Source organism: Peromyscus eremicus, chromosome 9, assembly GCF_949786415.1.
Source record: "Peromyscus eremicus chromosome 9, PerEre_H2_v1, whole genome shotgun sequence".
Classification (NCBI taxonomy): domain Eukaryota; kingdom Metazoa; phylum Chordata; class Mammalia; order Rodentia; family Cricetidae; genus Peromyscus; species Peromyscus eremicus.
Genome location: NC_081425.1, coordinates 79,205,201 through 79,223,898, shown reverse-complemented (window position 1 = coordinate 79,223,898; position 18,698 = coordinate 79,205,201). Strand labels below are relative to the sequence as shown.

The following is an 18,698-nucleotide window of genomic DNA, read 5'->3' as shown; positions in this document are numbered from 1 at the left end:
TTCTCACCTGATATATCCTGACTCCGGCTTCCCCTCCCTCTACTCCTCCCAGTTCCTCCCCACCTCCCTCCCATCCAGGTCCACCTCTTTCTGTCTCTCATTAGAAAGCAAGCAGGCTCCCAAAGGGATAACAATAAACAAAATATAATATAATATAATAAGATAAAACAAAAACTAACACATCGAGCCCAAGAGAATTTTTTGAAGGAATGAAAAACTATCCAACCACACAATAAACTTGCCTCTGACAGAAAAGCTCGTTGTGAGGAGTGTGAAGACGTCTACTGCAAGCCAGTGACGTGACAGTTCACTAACTGATAAGTGCGGGCCGAAAGATTTAAGTAGTTAGTGTGCTTTTAAATGCGGCCTCTGTCGTGTATGCACACCAGTAGTAAATACAAGATTCTTGATCCTGGAACCTGAGAGTTTAGGTTTTTCAGAAGCTGCGAGGGATCCATGATTTTTATGTGGTGACCAGAGACAGTCTTATACTTTTTAGTGAATGTCACATCATTGAAAAACTGAATCTACGGGTGACCAAAATACTTTTAAGAGAAAAAAATAAAGTCTGTATATGACAGGCCCCAGAAAGCATCACACTGAATGGTGACAAGCTGGGAGGGTCTCCTCGCATAGGACAAGGATTTCTACCTTTGTCACTCTTCTTTCACAGAGTTCTAGAAGTCCCAACCAGAGCAATTAGGCAGGAAAAAGAAGTAATGAGCCTCTAAATCAAAAGGACAGAAAGAAAGCTGTCTCCACTGGCACATGGTATGTGTGCGAACACACACATAGAAGCCACAGAGAGTCTATCAAAATGAGCTCAGGCCAGGTTCCAGACACAAGACCAACACAGAAAAGTCAGTTTCACTCTATACACCAACAACAATCCATAAGGGGATGAACTGGGACAATCCCAGTTACAATTTAACTAAAAGAAAACATAAAATACTTAGTGATGAATTTAATCAAAGAAGTGAAAGATCTACTCACCAAACACTATAAAACACTTCTGAAAGAAATTAAAGACAATACAAACAAATGGACACAAAGTCTGGGTTTATAATGTGACAAGTTGTTAAAGGGACTTTATACTTAAAATGAGTATCAGATCCAATACGATCCCTACCAAAATCCCAACAACACGTCTCACAAAATCCAGATGATCACAAATAGACAACATGATCTTGAGCAAAAGGGAGAAAAGCTGAAACAACAGACCACCTAATTTCAAAATACGCTGCAGAGATAGTTACCAAAGCAATGCAGTACCAACATCAGACAAACAACAGAACAACGGAGTACAGTACAGTACCCAGACAGAAATCCATCCACTCATGGCTAAATGCTCTTCAACAAAGGCACCAAGACCACACCAGGAGACAGAATGGTCTCCTCAATATGAAGACTTAAATGAAGACCTGAAACTGCAAGGCTACTAGAATAAAACACAGGGCAATTATTTCTTTTTTATTTTTTTTCTATTTTTTAAAATTTATAATTATATAATTTCCCCTTTCCCTATCCTCCCTCCAACTCCATGTACCCTCCTTTGCTCTCTCTCAAATTCTCGGCCTCTTTTTCTTTAATTGTTACAAATACGTACGTGTGTGTGTGTATACATGTGATTACTCCTAAATACACAAATACAACTGTTTGGTCTGTATAATGTTACTTGTATGTAGGTTTTCAGGGCTGATCATTTGGTACTGGATAACCAGTCAGTGTATTCTTCCCTGGGGGATGACTATTTCTCCCACTCTCAGCATTCCTTAGCTGCCTGTAGTTCTTCATCTAGATTTGAGGCCTCCTAGGTCTCCCCATTCCGTGTTAGCACGTCTATTGATGTTGTCCTTGTTCAGGTCTTGTTTAGGCAGCCATGTTGGTGAGACTTCAAAGGTGTAGTGCTGTGGGATGTCTTTCTGTACACTGTGAATAGGTATTGCTCTGATTGGTTGATAAATAAAGCTTCATTAGCCTATGGCAGGCAGGATGGAGTCAGGCAGGAAAGATCCAAGAAAGAGAGTGGGAGGAGAAAGGAGAACAGGAGAGATGCCAGCCACCGTTCAAGGAACAGCAAGATGCCAGCAGACCAATAATACCATGGCCATGTGGCAACTTATAGATTAATAGAAATGGGCTAAATTATAAGAGCTAGCTAGCAAGAAGCTTGAGCCATAGGCCATCCAGTTCATAATCATAAGCCTCTGTGTGATTATTTTATAGGTGGTTACAGGACCACAGTGCTGGGCAGGGCCAGAGAATTTTCCAGCTACATTTTGGCGCCCAGACATGGTAGCAAGAATTTCCACCTAAAACCTGAGAAAGATTAAAAAAAAAAAAAAAAAAAAAAAGATTCTAAAATGGAGCTAATATCAGCTTCCTAGTTACATCTCTCAGGCAAGCCATGATACAGAGATGCCACGGTGTGTGGGCTTGAGCTACAGCATGGCTGATTCTGGCTGCAGTACACAGAGGCATCTCTAAGGCGAGCAGCATGCTGTATGGCAGATTTAGCTTTTACTAATAAAAAAAAAATTGTTTCTGGGCTACAAGCTGCTTGATGGAGTCATTAACCCACTGCCCAAAGCTGGCGGTAAAGGTACCTCTGCCATGTTGGGAAGCTGAGATGGGCGGAGTCAGCAGCCAAAGCCTCCACTTCAGTCCTAACCACACTGCAATTTAAAGCAATGATCAGAAAAGGATTATAGAGACACAAAAGACAGATTCACATGGAATAAACCTCTAAATGGTTTACAATGTATGTGAAAGGTACATAGGCTTGAGAGAGAAAAGAGAAGGATATAGTCTGTCATAAAAATAAAATAAAGTCTTAAAAAAACAAAATAATATACATAATAGGCCATTAAAAGATGGATATTACACAGAGAGTCTGGATTATATTGTTTTGGGATTTTTTAACTGCAGAAAGATATTTGATTATAAAGGCTGCTAAGTTAAAACAATATATATGTATATATTTTAAAGGTATCTTGACTTCAAAATTTATGTCTAAGGGTATGTTGCTTTGGAAAAGAAGTTCTGCTTTTCTTTCCACAGAAAATGAAAAGCTGTAGATTCCTTCCAGGTTAATATGGTTCCATCAAGGAATACCCCCTGAGAGGTCTCCAGATGATCCAACATTCAGAACAGCTTCAAGGCAACTGGCTCACAGAATACAGCCTCACAGACTACTCCAGTCAGGACTTGACCATAATCCTAAAATTTTCATTGTGTCCCCATAAGACTACCAGTGGCCCCAATCAGCAGGAAGTAGCCTAGAAAACTACACCCACATTCTCAATAAATGGATTATGGATGTTTGTCTTCCTTTAGGGGTTGGTTACAAATTGTTATTGGTCATAGTCAATCTCTTTCTAAAAGAAGAAAGGAGGATATGATATAGATATGATAGGATAAAAGAGTAGATTATTGAATCTACTTTTAAAGAGCAACAACTTGTTTGAAATATTTTATATTGCTATGGATTTTAGTTTATGGATACAAATTTAAAGTTAATTTTGTTATACTGTATGTATATTTTTGCTCTTGTTTAAGGTATTATATTTATACAACTCATTTAAAATTGTAATATATCATTAAGAAATACAGATTAATAGTCATCTATGATAATCAAACTTAAAGTCATGTTAGTTAAGTTTTTAGGTATAAAAAGATATATTTCAATTAGGTAGGTAATCTTCAAACAATTCGAAGACCTAAAGAATATGGCATTTAAAATGTTTTAAAAACTTAGACTTTTCTGGACAGTGAGACACATCTGCTCCTGGAAGAATTGATTTACTTCAAAGAGGAAGATAGGTATTGAAGACACTCCATATGGAGTTTATCTTCTTTTTGGCAAAACTGGACATTTGGGTAAGTAACAGCTCTTGCCTGGACTGTTTGATAATATGTTGTATAAACTGGACATACAGGACCCATAGGAAAATGACCACTGAATTTTGCCAAAACAAGGCGAAATGGCCCTTCAGGTTCCTGCTTTGCAGAGGAGGATGCCAGACATTCTATATGACACAGGGAGAAGTGACTGAGAAACTCCAGGCCTATAGGCTGAAGATGGATACCCCAACATTGCAGAGTAACTTTGGTTGACTGTCCAGGCAGCCAGCTGTCTCTGTCATTTCTAGAATTTTGGAAGCTCCTTACAATGCACTTCCTGTTTACTTAGGTAATATTATATCCTTTTGGGGTCTTTGATGGAATTGAAGACTAGATAGTTATAATTATAGTTTTCCTTAATCATGATAAAAGATAAATTAGATATAAAACTTTAGACTCACAAAAATAGGATAGATGATGAATATTTTCTAAATTTGACAAATACAAATAGACTAGATATTGTAACCATAATTCTTGCTTGACAACTAATTTGTTAAATGTAATTTTACTATGTTAAAGTTAAAACCTTCCTTTTTGATTAGACAGAAAGGGGGAAGTGCTGTAGGATGTCTTTCTGTATGCTGTGAAAAATGAGTTGCTCTGATTGGTTGATATTAAAGCTGCATTGGCCTATGGCAGGGCAGGATGGAGACAGGTGGGAAAAATCCAAGAGAGATAGTGGGAGGAAAAAGGAGAACAGGAGAGATACCAGCCACCATCCAAGGAGCAGCAAGATGCCAGAAGACTGGTAACACCATGGCCATATAGTAACTTATAGATTAAAAGAAATGGGTTAAGTTATAAGGGCTAGCTAGCAAGAAGCTTGAGCCGTAGGCCATCCAGTTCGTAATTAGTATAAGCCTCTGAGTTATTATTTTATAGGTGGTTACAGGCCACAGGGCGGTGGGACTGGAGAAACTTCTGGCTACAGTGTAGCTTCTCTGACATTTCTAGAGAGGGGAAAAACAGAGTACAAGTGTTTCTTTGGGGGTGGGGGTTACACATGTGTTATGACGCATGTATAGAGGTCATGACGCATGTATAGAGGTCAGAGAGCAACTTGTGGGAATCAACTCTCCCCTTCCACTATGTGGGTCCTGGGGATCAAACTCAGGTCACCAGCTCTGGTACCCAGAGACCTTACCCAATTAAGCCATCTCAATGACCCAAGGAACTGTTTCTTGGTATTGTTTGGGCAGTGATTTTTTTAAGGTACACCACCAAAGCAAAACCAGACAAATGAGGTTCCATCAAACTTTACAAATCTTTCACACTAACAATCATCAGAAGAAAAGATAACTTGTACAATATTTGTACACCATGGTTTTTTATTGTATGCCATGTCTGTTAGTCATATTTGCAGAAGTATAACAAACTGCTGGACAACCAGCTTAAAAGGAAAGGTTTCTTTTAGTTCAAAGCCTTGAAGGTTCCAGCTCATGGTCAACTAGTCCTCCAGCTTTGGGGCATATGGCAAGGTAACATCATGGCAGAAGTGTGCAGCAGAGGAAATCTGTTCACAGCCCCAGTAGCCTAAGACCTCCCATTAAATCCCACCTCCCAAATGATCCACTACCTCCCAAGAGGTAGTGTCCCTAAGAAGTAAAAGTCTCCAAGGCTGGGGACTAGACACTTATCTGAACCATGACAGCATAAATATAGTGCAAGATTTGTATCCAAAATATATAAGGAACTGAACTCAATAATAATAATAATAGTAGTAGTAGTAACCTTACCTTAAAATAAGCAACAGATCTGAATAGACATTTCTCAAAGGAAGACATGCAAATATACAAATAAATAAATGTTACCATCACTAAATGTCATGGCTAATCTTGGTTGAACGTGGAATCAACTAAAAGATAAACCACTGGGCATGTATGTGAGGGATTTTCATGATCAGGTTATTTGAAGGGGGAAGACCAACCCCTTTGGTAACAGCCAGATAAAAGGAGGTCCAAGAAGAACACTTCACTTTTTGCCTGCTTGCCTTTACGTCTTGCTGTCAAGTTCATTAACCTTGTTGTTGAGTACATGGACCATGTTGCTAATGCTGCTGCTACTGCTATATCCCTTTGCTGATGTCATAACCCAGCTTCTTTGGGCTCTCAACCTGCAATGAAGACCAGTGGCTCTCCAGGAATCCTCCAGGCTTTTGCTGCCATGTTGGGACAGCTGAGACATTACTCTCATAGACTGAGATATCAAGCATGAAGACAGCCATTGTTGGGCTACCCAGACTGTATCAGGGTAGTCAATCTAACAACCCATCTTTTAATATATATTTAATCAGCCCTGTCCTTCCAGAGAACCCTGACTAATACACTAATCATCATGAGCACACCAGTGGAAACCACAGTGCAATTTGATAACTCAACTGTTAGAATAGCTATTGTCATAATGACAAAGTATAACAAGTGCTGGGCAGGGTAAGAAACACAGAGAACATTTGTCCACTCTCATTGGGGATGTATGTTTTCCATAGTCTGAAGGCTCCTCACAAAAATTAAAAACAGAACTACTGGGTGATATGTAATCCCACTTGGGGTGTAAAGCTAAAGGAAATGAACTCAGTGTGTTGAAGAGACGCCATCACTCCCATGCTTACTGCTCTACTCAAAACAATCAAGATACAGAGCCAACCAATTGTCCACTGACAGTTGAGTGGAGTTTAAAACGTGGTACTAATACAAACTAATAGAATCTTACTCGCCTTTAAAAATAATAACATTTACTACATTGTGAGTGGGCCTGAAGGACACTGTGCTCAGTCAAATAAGACAGACACAGAAAGAGATAGGTGCATCTCAACATGGAGTCTGAGAAGTTTAACTCACGGAAGCAGAGAATAGAACAGTGGTTGCCAGGCTGAGAGCAGGGAAATCGGGAGGTGCTAGTCAAAGAGTGAAAAGATTTAGCAATATAAGATGAGGGAGTCCCAGTGAACACATGAAGCTACATCCTTCATTCACAACACATACACAGAAGGAAAAGAATCAACTCCAAATGAATTCAAGACTTAATCATTGTCCGCTGTACTATGTGGTGAGTAGAGTTCATATTGCTGGATTATGTACTTGGTATTTGCTAAGACAGTAGATCTTTAATGTTCTTACCACAAAAAGTAGCTGTGTGTGTGTGTGTGTGTGTGTGTGTGTGTGTGTGTGTGTGTGTGTTTGAAAGTGGTAACCATATCGCAATGTATATCACATTGCACACCATAAGTACATGCAATTGTAGCTGTCAGATGTATCTCAGTATAGCCGGGGGAGAAGCAAGAAGTTAACATTAGTGTCTCCATAGAACATCTCTAGATCGAGAACTGAGCACAAAAGTTGAGAAATAGTTAGGAAGAGTGCAGAGTAGAAATGGGAGACCAAAGGACAGAGATGTGGAGAGTTCTGTCCCACTGTTTGCGTGCTTGATGCTTTGAAATATTGTGTCACATGGAGGCTTTTAGTATAAAAAATTAAATAAACAGAACCCCTTCCCCCAAAACAAATTGTGGCCCAACACACAGATTATAGCTGATCTTGCAACCTAGGGGAGTGCCAGAGTTTCATTGCTCTGAGACACACACACACACACACACACACACACACACACACACACACACACGCATGCACGCATGTGTGCACGATGTCTATAATACATAATAATACTGTATTTGGTTTTGGAGAAAAGAAGTGTCCAGAATAGAGCCAAAGAAGCTGCCAAGAAACACAATTTCAGGCAACAAAGCTGAGAGATGCCAGAGCAGGGACATCAACTAGGGACATGGGACAATCAACTAGGGAATGTGGTCTCTACAACCCCATGGACATGGTGGGGGTGGAGGTGTGTCTATAGAGAAATTTCTACTGAATAAAGGATACTTAATATAATACTACTTCATTTGGATTTTTAAGGGTTGTTTTTTTGGGGGGGGGAGTTGGTTTTGTTTTGTTTTGTTTTGTTTTGTTTTTGAGACAGGGTCTCACCATGTAGCTCAGGGTAACCTTGAACTTACTTCGTAGTCCAGGCAGACCTCAAACTTGCAATTCTCCTGCCTCAGTCTCCCACGTACTAGGATTATTACAGGTTCAGGCCACCATGCCAAGCCTTGTTTTGGTACTTTGTGCGCTTTAGATTTTTTTAATTAATCATTTTATTAATTCTTTGAGAATTTCATACGATGATCATACTCACTCCTACTCCCTCTACTTCTGGATCCACCTCCAACCTCCCACCCCTCCCACACCTACACTTGCTCACTGAACCTGGAGCTGCCCAATTCATCTAGACTGGCTGGCCAGCAAGCCCCGAACATCTCCTGCCTCTGCCTGCACAGTGCTGGGGTTCCAGGCGCCCACTGCCACTCCTGTCTTCTTACCCGGGTTCTGGAGATCCAAGTCAGATCCTCAGGCTTGCAAAGCAAGTGCCTTCCTGAGTGAGCCACCTCACCAGCGCTGACCCCTGGAACCTGGCACACTCGGTCTTCCTGTCACACACCCACATCCTTTAAATGCGAGCTGTCAACCTCCTATTCCTCCTGTCTCTCTATTCTCCGGCTCTCAATCTTCTCTTTTAAAGAACAGGTAGTTTAGTAACTGAGATTTTTATGTGACTGAAGGCAAGGCAGACTGGTGCCTGTGTAAGCTCAAGAGAAACGATGCCACCCACCTTCACACGCACCCCCAATTAGGTAAGTAACGAGGGTCAAAGGTGATTGAATCCAAGATACCCAATGCAGGGGCTACCAGTTTCTCGCCCCTCTGGTCCGGAACTCCCTCCAATTTAACCAGCTCTTGAACATACACTGTCCACGAGTCTTTGGCCTCATCCTTCCTTCCTGTACCCCTGCTCCACCTCAGCCCCAGCCAGCACAGAGCTCACACAGAGTACAACACAGACAACATCAGGGTCCTGAGCGGCTAACGGGTCTCTGCCAGCTTAATAGCACAGACAACTCTTTCCTCTTCACAAAGGAAAATGGCAGCCTTCACTATTCTCCCTCAAAGTCCACTTTACACACCTCTTATCCCTAAACTTTCCCACATCCGGGGCACATCCTTTCCTATAAAAACTATTTCTCAGTCTCACCCCTCAGAGCCGGGTTCCTTCTCACAGTCTGCCTCTCCACGCCTCTCCAGGACCAGCATCCTCTCAGCGACAGGTAGGCAGGGCTCAGGCAAACAAAGACGGTTGTTTCCTCAGACGTAACAGTTCTCCTTCCCATGACCTGTGCCCACTGACACCCTCCTTCACAGGGCCCAAGTCTCTTCGGACTCACCTCTAGGTTTCTACCAGACATTCCCAAGGCAACTACAGCCCCCAAGCCACAAGGCCATGGACCCTGGAGGCTACCCACCCAGACAAAACTCAGAACATTGTGGCAGGACATGCATGACCTCTTGACTGGGTCCAGGCAGAGGAGCTGCGGAAGGTGTGAATGTCTTAGACCCAGTTCACTCCAGGTTGACTACTCTGCCCTCCCTCCGACACCGGGACCACAAAGCACCCTGGGTTTCTCTAGAGGCAGCAATTATGTTTAACCATCTTTTCTACTGACGTCGCCATGCTTGGGTTTCCACATCTGCCCAATGACTCAGAACCCTCAGGAGTGAGAGAGTGCATACACAGGGGCCCATTTTCCCCGTCACCCTCAAGACACCCCTTTTCTCCCATGCAGCTCAGTGGTATTGCCCTAACTGAAACTATCATTCTCCTCCATCTGCTGAGAGCCAGTTCCCTGAGCATTATTCATTTTCCCCCAAATCCATCATTCCAAAGTATCCCCACAAAGATTCTAAGGTCTAAAAGCAGGGACATACCTGGGTCTTGGAATGATGCTCAGGTCCCAAGAAGAGGGCAGGATGACCCTCAAGAACATCACTTAGAGGACAGCTACATGCAGCCAGCTCAGGAGCAAAAGCTGCCCTCCTGACCCCTGGCCACCTGTGTCCCACCGATACCTACTGTCCAAATGTCTCCAACTTTCATCGGCTAAGCCCACCCACCAGCATAAGTCACAGGAAGAAAGGAAATGCCTACTGCTGTCCTCCACCGGACCGCCATACAAGACCACACTTACCTTGGGCCAAGACTCAAAGAGTTGCTAGAAATCCCCTCCCCTCCCAACCACGCCGCATCAACAGTAGTCCTTGGAGAGAGAGCATCCTCATGAATATTGAAAACACACACGCATACCCTATCTGTAATTCAGTACATTCTGTGAGGGGCAGTCATTCTCAAAAAGCAAAGCTCAACACCTCTAAAACACTCATGGTGCCATCTCATTCCTTCCCCAAAAGGATTCAGACTCATAAACATAGGCATCCACAGGAAAGGGAAAGAACAAAGGAAAAAGCGGAAGGACCTCCCACGGTCATGAAGTGAACCATGCTCAAAAACTCCGACCCTCTGAGGCTGCACTTACTAGAAGGCTAGCCAATGAGTTACCTGAAGCAGCGCCAGACTTTCGGATGTGGGTCCATGTCTCTCCAGACCCTGCACAGAGCTGGGACCTGTGACTTGCATCTGCCAGCCCAAGGTCCTGGAGGGACCCGGGTGGCCCAGGCCTGGCTTGCATCTCTTGAAGGTTACATACCTCAACAGGTTGAAGCTCAGATCAAGCCTCTTTGCAAAATGTCCGCAGTCCCTGCCGAGCTGCTCTGGGATTTCTCTGCAGTCCTGGCCTATGTAAGACACCTGTGTAGTAAATGTAACAGAAATGGAAATTACCCAGCTGCTCACAACCCCGAGCCACGGATCACACAATTGCTTCCACAACTTTAACGGCTGGCTCCTCAAAACAAAAAGGCTACACTGTGGCTATTCCCCCAAGATTTTACAGATCCTGCCAATAGCTCCCCTCTCCTGGCACAGTTAGCATGATGGAGACATATTGTGGCATGATAGAAATTAGGTTAAAATTGGCTAAGATGCAGGTGCCCAAAAGAAACCCAATGTCAGAGCATATGGAGATAACCACAACCGTCAGCCGTCCACCCTGACCTTTGTGACAGTTGCCCATCTGTTCTCTCCCTCTCCCAATCACTCCATAATACTCCGGTCCTCTACCCAGCACGCCTCAACCTTTCCTCCAACTTCAGGAGCAATTGCTGAAGTCACAATGGAAAGTGGCCCACCTTCTGGTGCTGCCACAAAATCTAATCCATAAAGCTCATACTTGACTGTACAATCAAGTTATTTAAAAAAAGGATCTCAAAATCACGCTGAAAGCAAGTTCATGGTTTTGTTTTGCCTTGCACTCACAGCTCAGTGGTAGCATGCAGCCCTGGGGCCACAGGCTGAACACCTATACCTTTGGACCCCCAAGGTGCTAACCATCAGGGTTGGGCAAGGGAATCTCCCCAGACCATCAATCCCATCCTATGACCACTGTGTGTAAAATGCCCAGCATACTCCCAACCGAGCTGGGGGCAAGGTAAAGGGTGGCATGTAGCCAGAGTTGCTGAGGTTCTCCCATAAAGAAGACATGTGTTTGTTTAATATGTGTATTTTGCCTACATGTGTGTATGTATATCATATATGTGCTTAGAGCCCAAGGAGGCAGAAGAGGGTATCAGTACCCTGTAACTGGAGTTATAGATGGCCATCAGCCTCCATGTGGGTGCTAGGAACTGAACCCCAATCTTCTGCAAGGGCAGCAAGCACTCTTCACTACCCACTATCTCCCCACCTCCCTTTTTCCTTCTTTTTAAATTTTTATTAATCTTTTGAGAATTCCATGCAATTATGTTTTGATCATATTCATCCCCAACTCCTCCCAGATACACCCCCAAGCTCCCATCTCCTCAGAACTTTATATTTTGACTTATTTATGTTGACCTTATACTCCTAGGTGTAGAACACCACAATGGAGGATGGTTGACCTACCAGGGGCCACATCTTAAAGAAAATTGACTCTTCCTCCCCCAAAAGCCATCAACTGTTCATAGTTCCTCAGTTAAGGATGCTGGCTCCTGAGCTTCCCCCTCCATGATGGAATGTTGAATGACTTGGTCTTGTCCATGTCTTGTGAGGGCAACCACAGTTGCTGAAAGCTCATGGGTATGATGGTCCTGTCATGTCCAGAGAATACTGTTTCACTCCAGCTCTTACAATCTTCCTAACCCCACTTCCTGGGTGGTCCCTGATGGTGGGGGCAGGGAGAAGGAGGAAAAGTGATGTGGATGTCCCATTTCAGTCCTCCATTGACACTCTGCACTTTGAACAGCTATGAGTTCCTTCATTAACCACCTTCAACTACACACACAAAAAAAAAAAATCTCTGACATCTGAGAGCTGTACTAACCTATGGGCATAGCGATATGAATTCAGAAGGTCATTTGATAGTATGTTCACTTAGCAAAATAACAGTAGTGGGTTCATCCCTGGGTTCTCACCAACCTTGGGTTCTTGGCCAGATTTACAGTACCAAGCCTGAGTTTCCTCCTGCGGAACAGGCCTTAAGTCCAGTGATTGGTTACCCCAATAATGTTCATGCCACCATTGTACCTATGGGCGTAGCTTGCCATTCTGGTCATTATTGCGTTCACATCAGAATAAGACTATCTTGATGGCATTTTCCCCAGCAGCGTACATGGCACCCTCTAGCCAGAAAGCTTTTGTAAGACTTTTGCCTCCTTCAGCATTCTTTTTATTTTTATCTTATTTATATAATCATTAAGCATCTCATGTGTATTTCCAAATATTAAAAGGCCTAGCTGAAATTCGATCCTAGAACTTTTGAGAAGACTTTCAGGGGCCCTTCTCTTTACTCTAAACACCCAGTTTGGGGAGTCCATTGTTAGAACTGCAGGCTGCAGGCAGAAAAGCATGCATCATAGATGACCAAGAGGTACACAGACATAAAACATTACTGAACTATACTACCTTCAAACACCAGGTAGAAACCTGGCGCTTTGTAGCTATAACACTGATCCTGTCTTCCGACAAACCTACCCTCTATGCAGACAGACAAAGATGTCTTGGGATGACTGACAGATCTCCAGAGCACTATGTTTCTTAACAGGGAAGAAAATATGGTGGTCATCAGACATCCTGGGATATTGGGCTGAGCCTTATGGATGACAGATAACCAACCATCTCAGAACTACAAAGCAATGTCACAGCACCCCAGCACCCTCCTTTTCTCAAGCCATTGCTCACGCTTTCTCCCACATGGTGACAAACTGCTGACTTTTGTCATATTTTGTCTCATATTTTCTGTCTTCCCAGTCTCTGTCCCTCAGTCACTTCATTCCAGGAAGAGAGACAGAAAAAAATAGTTAACCCTGCTGGGTGGTGACATCACACACCTATAATCCCAGCCCTTGGGAGGTAAAGCAGTTGCCTGGGTAACTGAGTATGTTCAAAGCCAGCCTGAGTAGCCATGTTTTGTACACCTCTAAAAGATAACCTCAACAAAATAATTTTGAATTGTTTAACGTGTATTTATTTACTCTCTCTCTCTCTCTCTCTCTCTCTCTCTCTCTCTCTCTCTCTCGTGTGTGTGTGTGTGTGTGTGTGTGTGTGTGTGTGTGTGTGTGTGCACGTGTACACTTGTGTGCCATGGCACACCCATGGTAGATAGAAAGCAACTTCTCTCCTTCCATCATGTAGGTCCCAGGATGAAAATCAGGCTTAATGGCAATTGCTTTTATCCACTGAATAACAGCCCAATAAAATAATTTTTACTCATACTGATATGATAAATATCATATGTGATTTTAAATATGATAATAATAATAATAATAATAATAATAATAAAGGGATCTCACGTCAATCCTCAGTCTTTCCCCTTTCTATACTAGATTCATTCCTTTTGCAGCATTGAGAGCTATAAAGTAAGTTCTGCTTCTAGGTTAGGTGGAAATCACACACCAAGGAAAGACTGGAACTATAAGGTCCCAATCAACCTAAGGGCTTGGTCTCAATCTGTCACGTGTTCTATAAGGTCACATTAACCCTCCAGGTCCATGAGGACCCAGGTTTGCGATCACGAAGCTCCGCCCCAGGGAACACGTTCTGGGTCCATTTTTGAGCACCAGTGTGGCTGTCTGCTAGCTGTTTCCTTGGATAAGTCACAGTGTCCTGGAACCTGTTTCCTCTTCTGTTTTCTTCACTTAGAGAGTTGCATGTAGCCCAGGCTGGCCTGGAGCTCACCATGTAGCCGAGGATGACCTTCAGCTTCTGCTCCTCCTGCTAGGTTTATGCTGGGCATCAAACCCAGGGCTCTGTGCATGCTAGGCAGACATGTACTCTACCAGCTGAGTGACCCAAGTACTGTCACCAACTCCCACCAAAAGCAGTTACAATAGCACAATAACTTTTTTTTTTTTTTTTTTTTTTTTTTTTTTTTTTGGTTTACGAGACAGGGTTTCTCTGTGTAATGTTGGTGCCTGTTCTGGATCTCGCTCTGTAGCCCAGGCTGGCCTCGAACTCACAGAGATCTGCCTGGCTCTGCCTCCCGAGTGCTGGGATTAAAGGCGTGCGCCACCACCGCCCAGCGCACAATAACATTTAATAAACGCCAGCCATGTGACAAGCATCTTTTGCACCCTCACAAAACAGCCTTACGAATCAGGCAGCATCGTCACCATCACACTTGTGTAACAGGGATAAAACGACAGATGCACGGCACTGTCTCTGATGTGGAGAGGCCCCCCAATCAATAGCTGTTGTTTCGAGCCAGTGCCCCCACGGAGAAGACTGGTTGTTCTCATTATCTCTTGAGCCTAAGATTTCAGCGCCCCAATTTCAAGTTTGCATTTATGTCTGTACTTGAATCCATGCCACATACTGTTGCTGTCATACATTAATGGAAAAAATGGAAGATGTAATGTTGAATACAAATGAAGCATTCAAGCCAAGAGAAGCCAAACAAGGTCAGGCCCGTGATGAATAAAAAGATTTTACAGAGAAAAATGATGGGACAGTACCAACCTTCCCACTTAGACGTCAGCCACTGGCCCATGGTGGCCCCAGAAGCAGCAATATAGCATCAAACAAATGTCACCTGCCATCTCTATAAACTGTTTTTATCCTTACTGAAATCTTTCCTTTGCACTCAAACCATCCCTTTATTTAGGATGTATAATTCTCTAAATACTGAAAGAGTTGCGTCCAATTTTATACGTGGATGTTTCAGTTACATTATAATGAAAATGACAATCAACCCCTTGGGCTTCTCAGAAGTTCTTTCCCCCTTTAAGAGGGATCAGGATGCGGTGGCTCAACAGTGAAGAGTAGGGGCTGGGGAGATGGCTCAGAGGTTAAGAGCATTGGCTGCTGATCCAGAGGACCTGAGTTCAATTCCCAGTAACCACATGGTGGCTCACAACCATCTGTAGTAAGATCTGATGCCCTCTTCTGGCCTGCAGGCATACATTCAGGCAGGACACTGTATACATAATAAATAAATAAATCTTAAAAAAAAAAAAAACAGTAAAGAGCACTTACTGCTCTCCAGAGGACCCAAGTTCTGTTCCCAGCACCCATGTCTGGCAGCTCACAACTGCCTGCAAGGTCAGCTCCAGGAAGCCGGTCTTAGTCTGTTTTATACTGTTGTGCTAAAGACCACTAACCAAAAGCAACTCATGGAGAAAAGGATTGATTTGGATTGCATATTCCAGGTCACAGTCCACTGAGGAAAGGCAAAGGAAGAACTCCAGGGAGGAATCTAGAAAGAGAAACTGAAGCAGAGATCAAGGAGGAACTCCAATTATTGGCTTGCACCCCATGGCTTGCCTACAGGTCAATCTGATGGGGACATTTTCTCAATTAAGGTTTCCTCTTCTCAGATGACTCTAACCCATATCAAGTTGCCAAAAACCTAACCAACACAATATATGATGCACTCTCCTGGCTTTCTTGGGCACCCACACACACTACTCACAGACATACAAATGCACACAAGTAAAAATAAATCCTTTTTAAAGTTTTTTTTTTTTTAAAGGATAATCTAGGGCTGGAAATGTAGCTCAGTGGTCGCGTGCTTGCCTAGCATGCAGAAGTGCTGGCCTAGAGTCCCAGCACAAAAACAAATAATAATTATTAATTAATTAATTAATTAAAAAGAGAACAGAATAGAGGTTTATTGAAGTGTTAACTAACAAGAGGCACAGATGCTACAAGGAAAATCTTCTAATGTACACACAGTAGCGACAGGTAATAACCATTGTGCATTGTGTGTTTCAAAACAGCCAGCAGAAGGGACTGACAGTCCCTAGCACAAGCAAGGAAATGGTAAGTATTTACTATAATAGATACACCAATCCCAGTCTTTTGATCATTACACACTATATACATGTATTGAAACATTATACTGCACCCTGTTGAATAGGTGGGTTTTTTTGTCTTGTTTTGTTTTTTAAGAAGGAACTGTCTGTCAGATTCGTGCACATTCAAGGTGCTATGTCTCACAGTGGGTGCTGTTATAAATTGTGTGGAGCAAATACTCTAGCCCCAGAGTCAGGCACCCACATTCGCTACCCAAAGGGTATGAAAGATACCCCTGCACCCTTCTAGCTCCTCCCAGTAGTTTATTTTGCAATACTGGGCGGGGCTCAAAATGTCTCACCCACAAGTCAGCCGATGCCCCTGAGTCCTGTGCAGCAGGCTCCGTTAGGGGCGCAGGAAACATCAAGTCTTGAGAAGGACAAGATAAGAAAAAGGAAGTCTGGGGAAGCTTTAACCTCACTGTCAAGTTCTCCAGGAACTGGGAAGAAACTACACACAGAGAATGCTGGGACTGTAAATGCGGAGACCACAGTGTGCATGAGGGGACCCTGCTTCTTAGACAGACACACGCAGGGGCAGGCCCCCTACACACACACACACACACACACACACACACACACACACACACACACCTCTTTCTAAGCCGTCAAACTCACTCCCAGAAGCCCCCTTTCCCTTGCTCAGAAAAAGATCCTCGTTTTTAGCCACTTAGCACAGGCTGACAGCACTTTTGGCGTGCTCACTCCTGAACTCTGGACTTGTGCCTGTCTGAGGCTCCAGGCAGGGCCAACAATCCTAGGAGACAACGCTGTCAACAGAGGCAGCAGAGAGCTGGTAACACAGCTCATTTCCATCAATACTTGAAGGGTGCCTGGCACACAGTAGTCACTCAATAAATGTTGAGAAAGGTACCAGACTCCTGAAAAAGGGAATACAGTCATTTGGTGGGGTGGACACAGCTGGCATTCCTTGTGTTCCCCATGTGTGAAATCCAAGGGAGAAGTTTCACATCTCACAACTGTTTCCCCAGGGTGGAGAAGAACTTTGCAAAGTGAGAGAGATGACTTCATGAGGGAGAAGGGAAGCAAAAGAGAAACCTTTTATCAGCAGAAACAGGGCCCCTGCTCGGCCTCTTGAGGGTCACTCCAAACCTGGAGACCTCACTACAGGGCTGAAAGCAGGTAAGGCTAGATGGCTACTATCTGGTGTTGTCGTGCCCTAGTGACACCCCTCTTCAAGAAACCAGAAACCAAGTAAAACTGTAGAGGACCCTGGGCCTCCACCAGTCTTGGAAAAGAAGATCACTCTGGTAGCAGAGCTCCGGCCCGGAGGACACATTGTAGCTTTCAATGTGGCTTTGGTGACCCTGTGTACTTTGCTGTCATGGGCCCCCCTTCCTGCATGGGAATGTATCCATCCACTTGCTTTACAGTACACTTGTAGTATCAACGGCTAAACGGTTGCCTATTAAAACATTTTCTTGCACAACAAAACTTCTTTTAAAACCCAGATTGTGAAAGAAGAAACTGAAACACTTTTGGTGGACCCTGAAAAATACGGAGCCACCAGTACTGGGTCTCATGGAGAAGTTAGTCCCTAAGTGTCAATCAGTGTGACTCTAGGAACAGAGGGAGGCAGGGATCTGGGCTGCTTACCACACCGTCAGGGAGTGTGCCAGGATCAAAAGAAGGATCTGACCTCTTCAACCTAGAGCAAGTGTGGGCACTTGACACGCATCACCTGCACGCAGCCACTTCCCAGGAAAAGAGAGCCCACCAGGTTAAGCCTTGGAGAACTGGACCCCCGCTGTCCCTCCCATCCCCAACTGGGCCCCGGGACTGGATGGGGCTGGCTCAGAGCGACTTACTTGAGTTCCACTGACCACGAGCCCAGCCATGGTGGCGGGGACACGGCGGGGCGGGCTGCACTGAGCACTGGCTGCACTGGAGGGCGGCGCAGTTCCGCACTGGGTGGTCAGCTGACCGGCGGAAGCCCTAGGCACCCGGCCGCCGAGAACTGCGCGCAGCTGTGCTGCAGCGGCTTGCTTGGCTCGACCCACCCGGGTGCACGTGAACCTTGGCCCGCCGGGCAGCTCGCAACAGGTGGCCCGCTGCGCTGCACCTAACATGGGGACCCCTCGCGACTACTCTCCCCTGCCCTGTTCCTGCCCGGTTCTCCCCCATCCCCGGCCCCTGCACCCCCAAGAAGGGCCCCTTTAGAACTCGATGCCCAGAACTTTATTGCATTCATCAGACTCAGGCTTCAGGGTGAAGGGGGTCTCCATCATGGGCATGCCATCATCAGAGCCGTTTGTTCCCGGCTCGGAACTGGGCCTTCCCAGAATTTCACAACCTCGGTTATGCAACTGCCCTAAACTGCTAGAAGGAGGGGTCTCTTCACCCACAGTCCCCTCCACCGCTTTGGCGGGGAAGGTGGTAAGGGAAGGGGGAAGGGGCTCCTGGTAGGATGGAGTTTCCATTTGTAAGAGGGAAATTGCAGGAAAGTTGAATTTCCCCTAAAAGTGCCAGCCAGTCAAACCAACCCCTACTCTTCCCACTTGCCCTCAC

General features: G+C 44.4%; 1 protein-coding gene across 3 annotated transcripts in view; it reads right to left on the bottom strand.

Moving 5' to 3' along the window:
• Lrmda (leucine rich melanocyte differentiation associated) overlaps positions 1-18,096 on the bottom strand; it is a 1,020,124-nt gene extending 1,002,028 nt beyond the window's left edge. For all 3 annotated transcript variants that reach the window (XM_059273860.1, XM_059273858.1, XM_059273857.1), the window contains exons 1-2: positions 17,999-18,096; positions 10,493-10,593 (exon numbers count right to left, since the gene is read on the bottom strand). In XM_059273860.1, the coding sequence (XP_059129843.1) occupies positions 10,493-10,593; positions 17,999-18,028 (131 nt within the window). In that variant the 5' untranslated portion in view covers positions 18,029-18,096. The remainder of the gene's footprint in view (positions 1-10,492; positions 10,594-17,998) is intronic.
• Between the last annotated feature and the right edge of the window lie 602 nt (positions 18,097-18,698).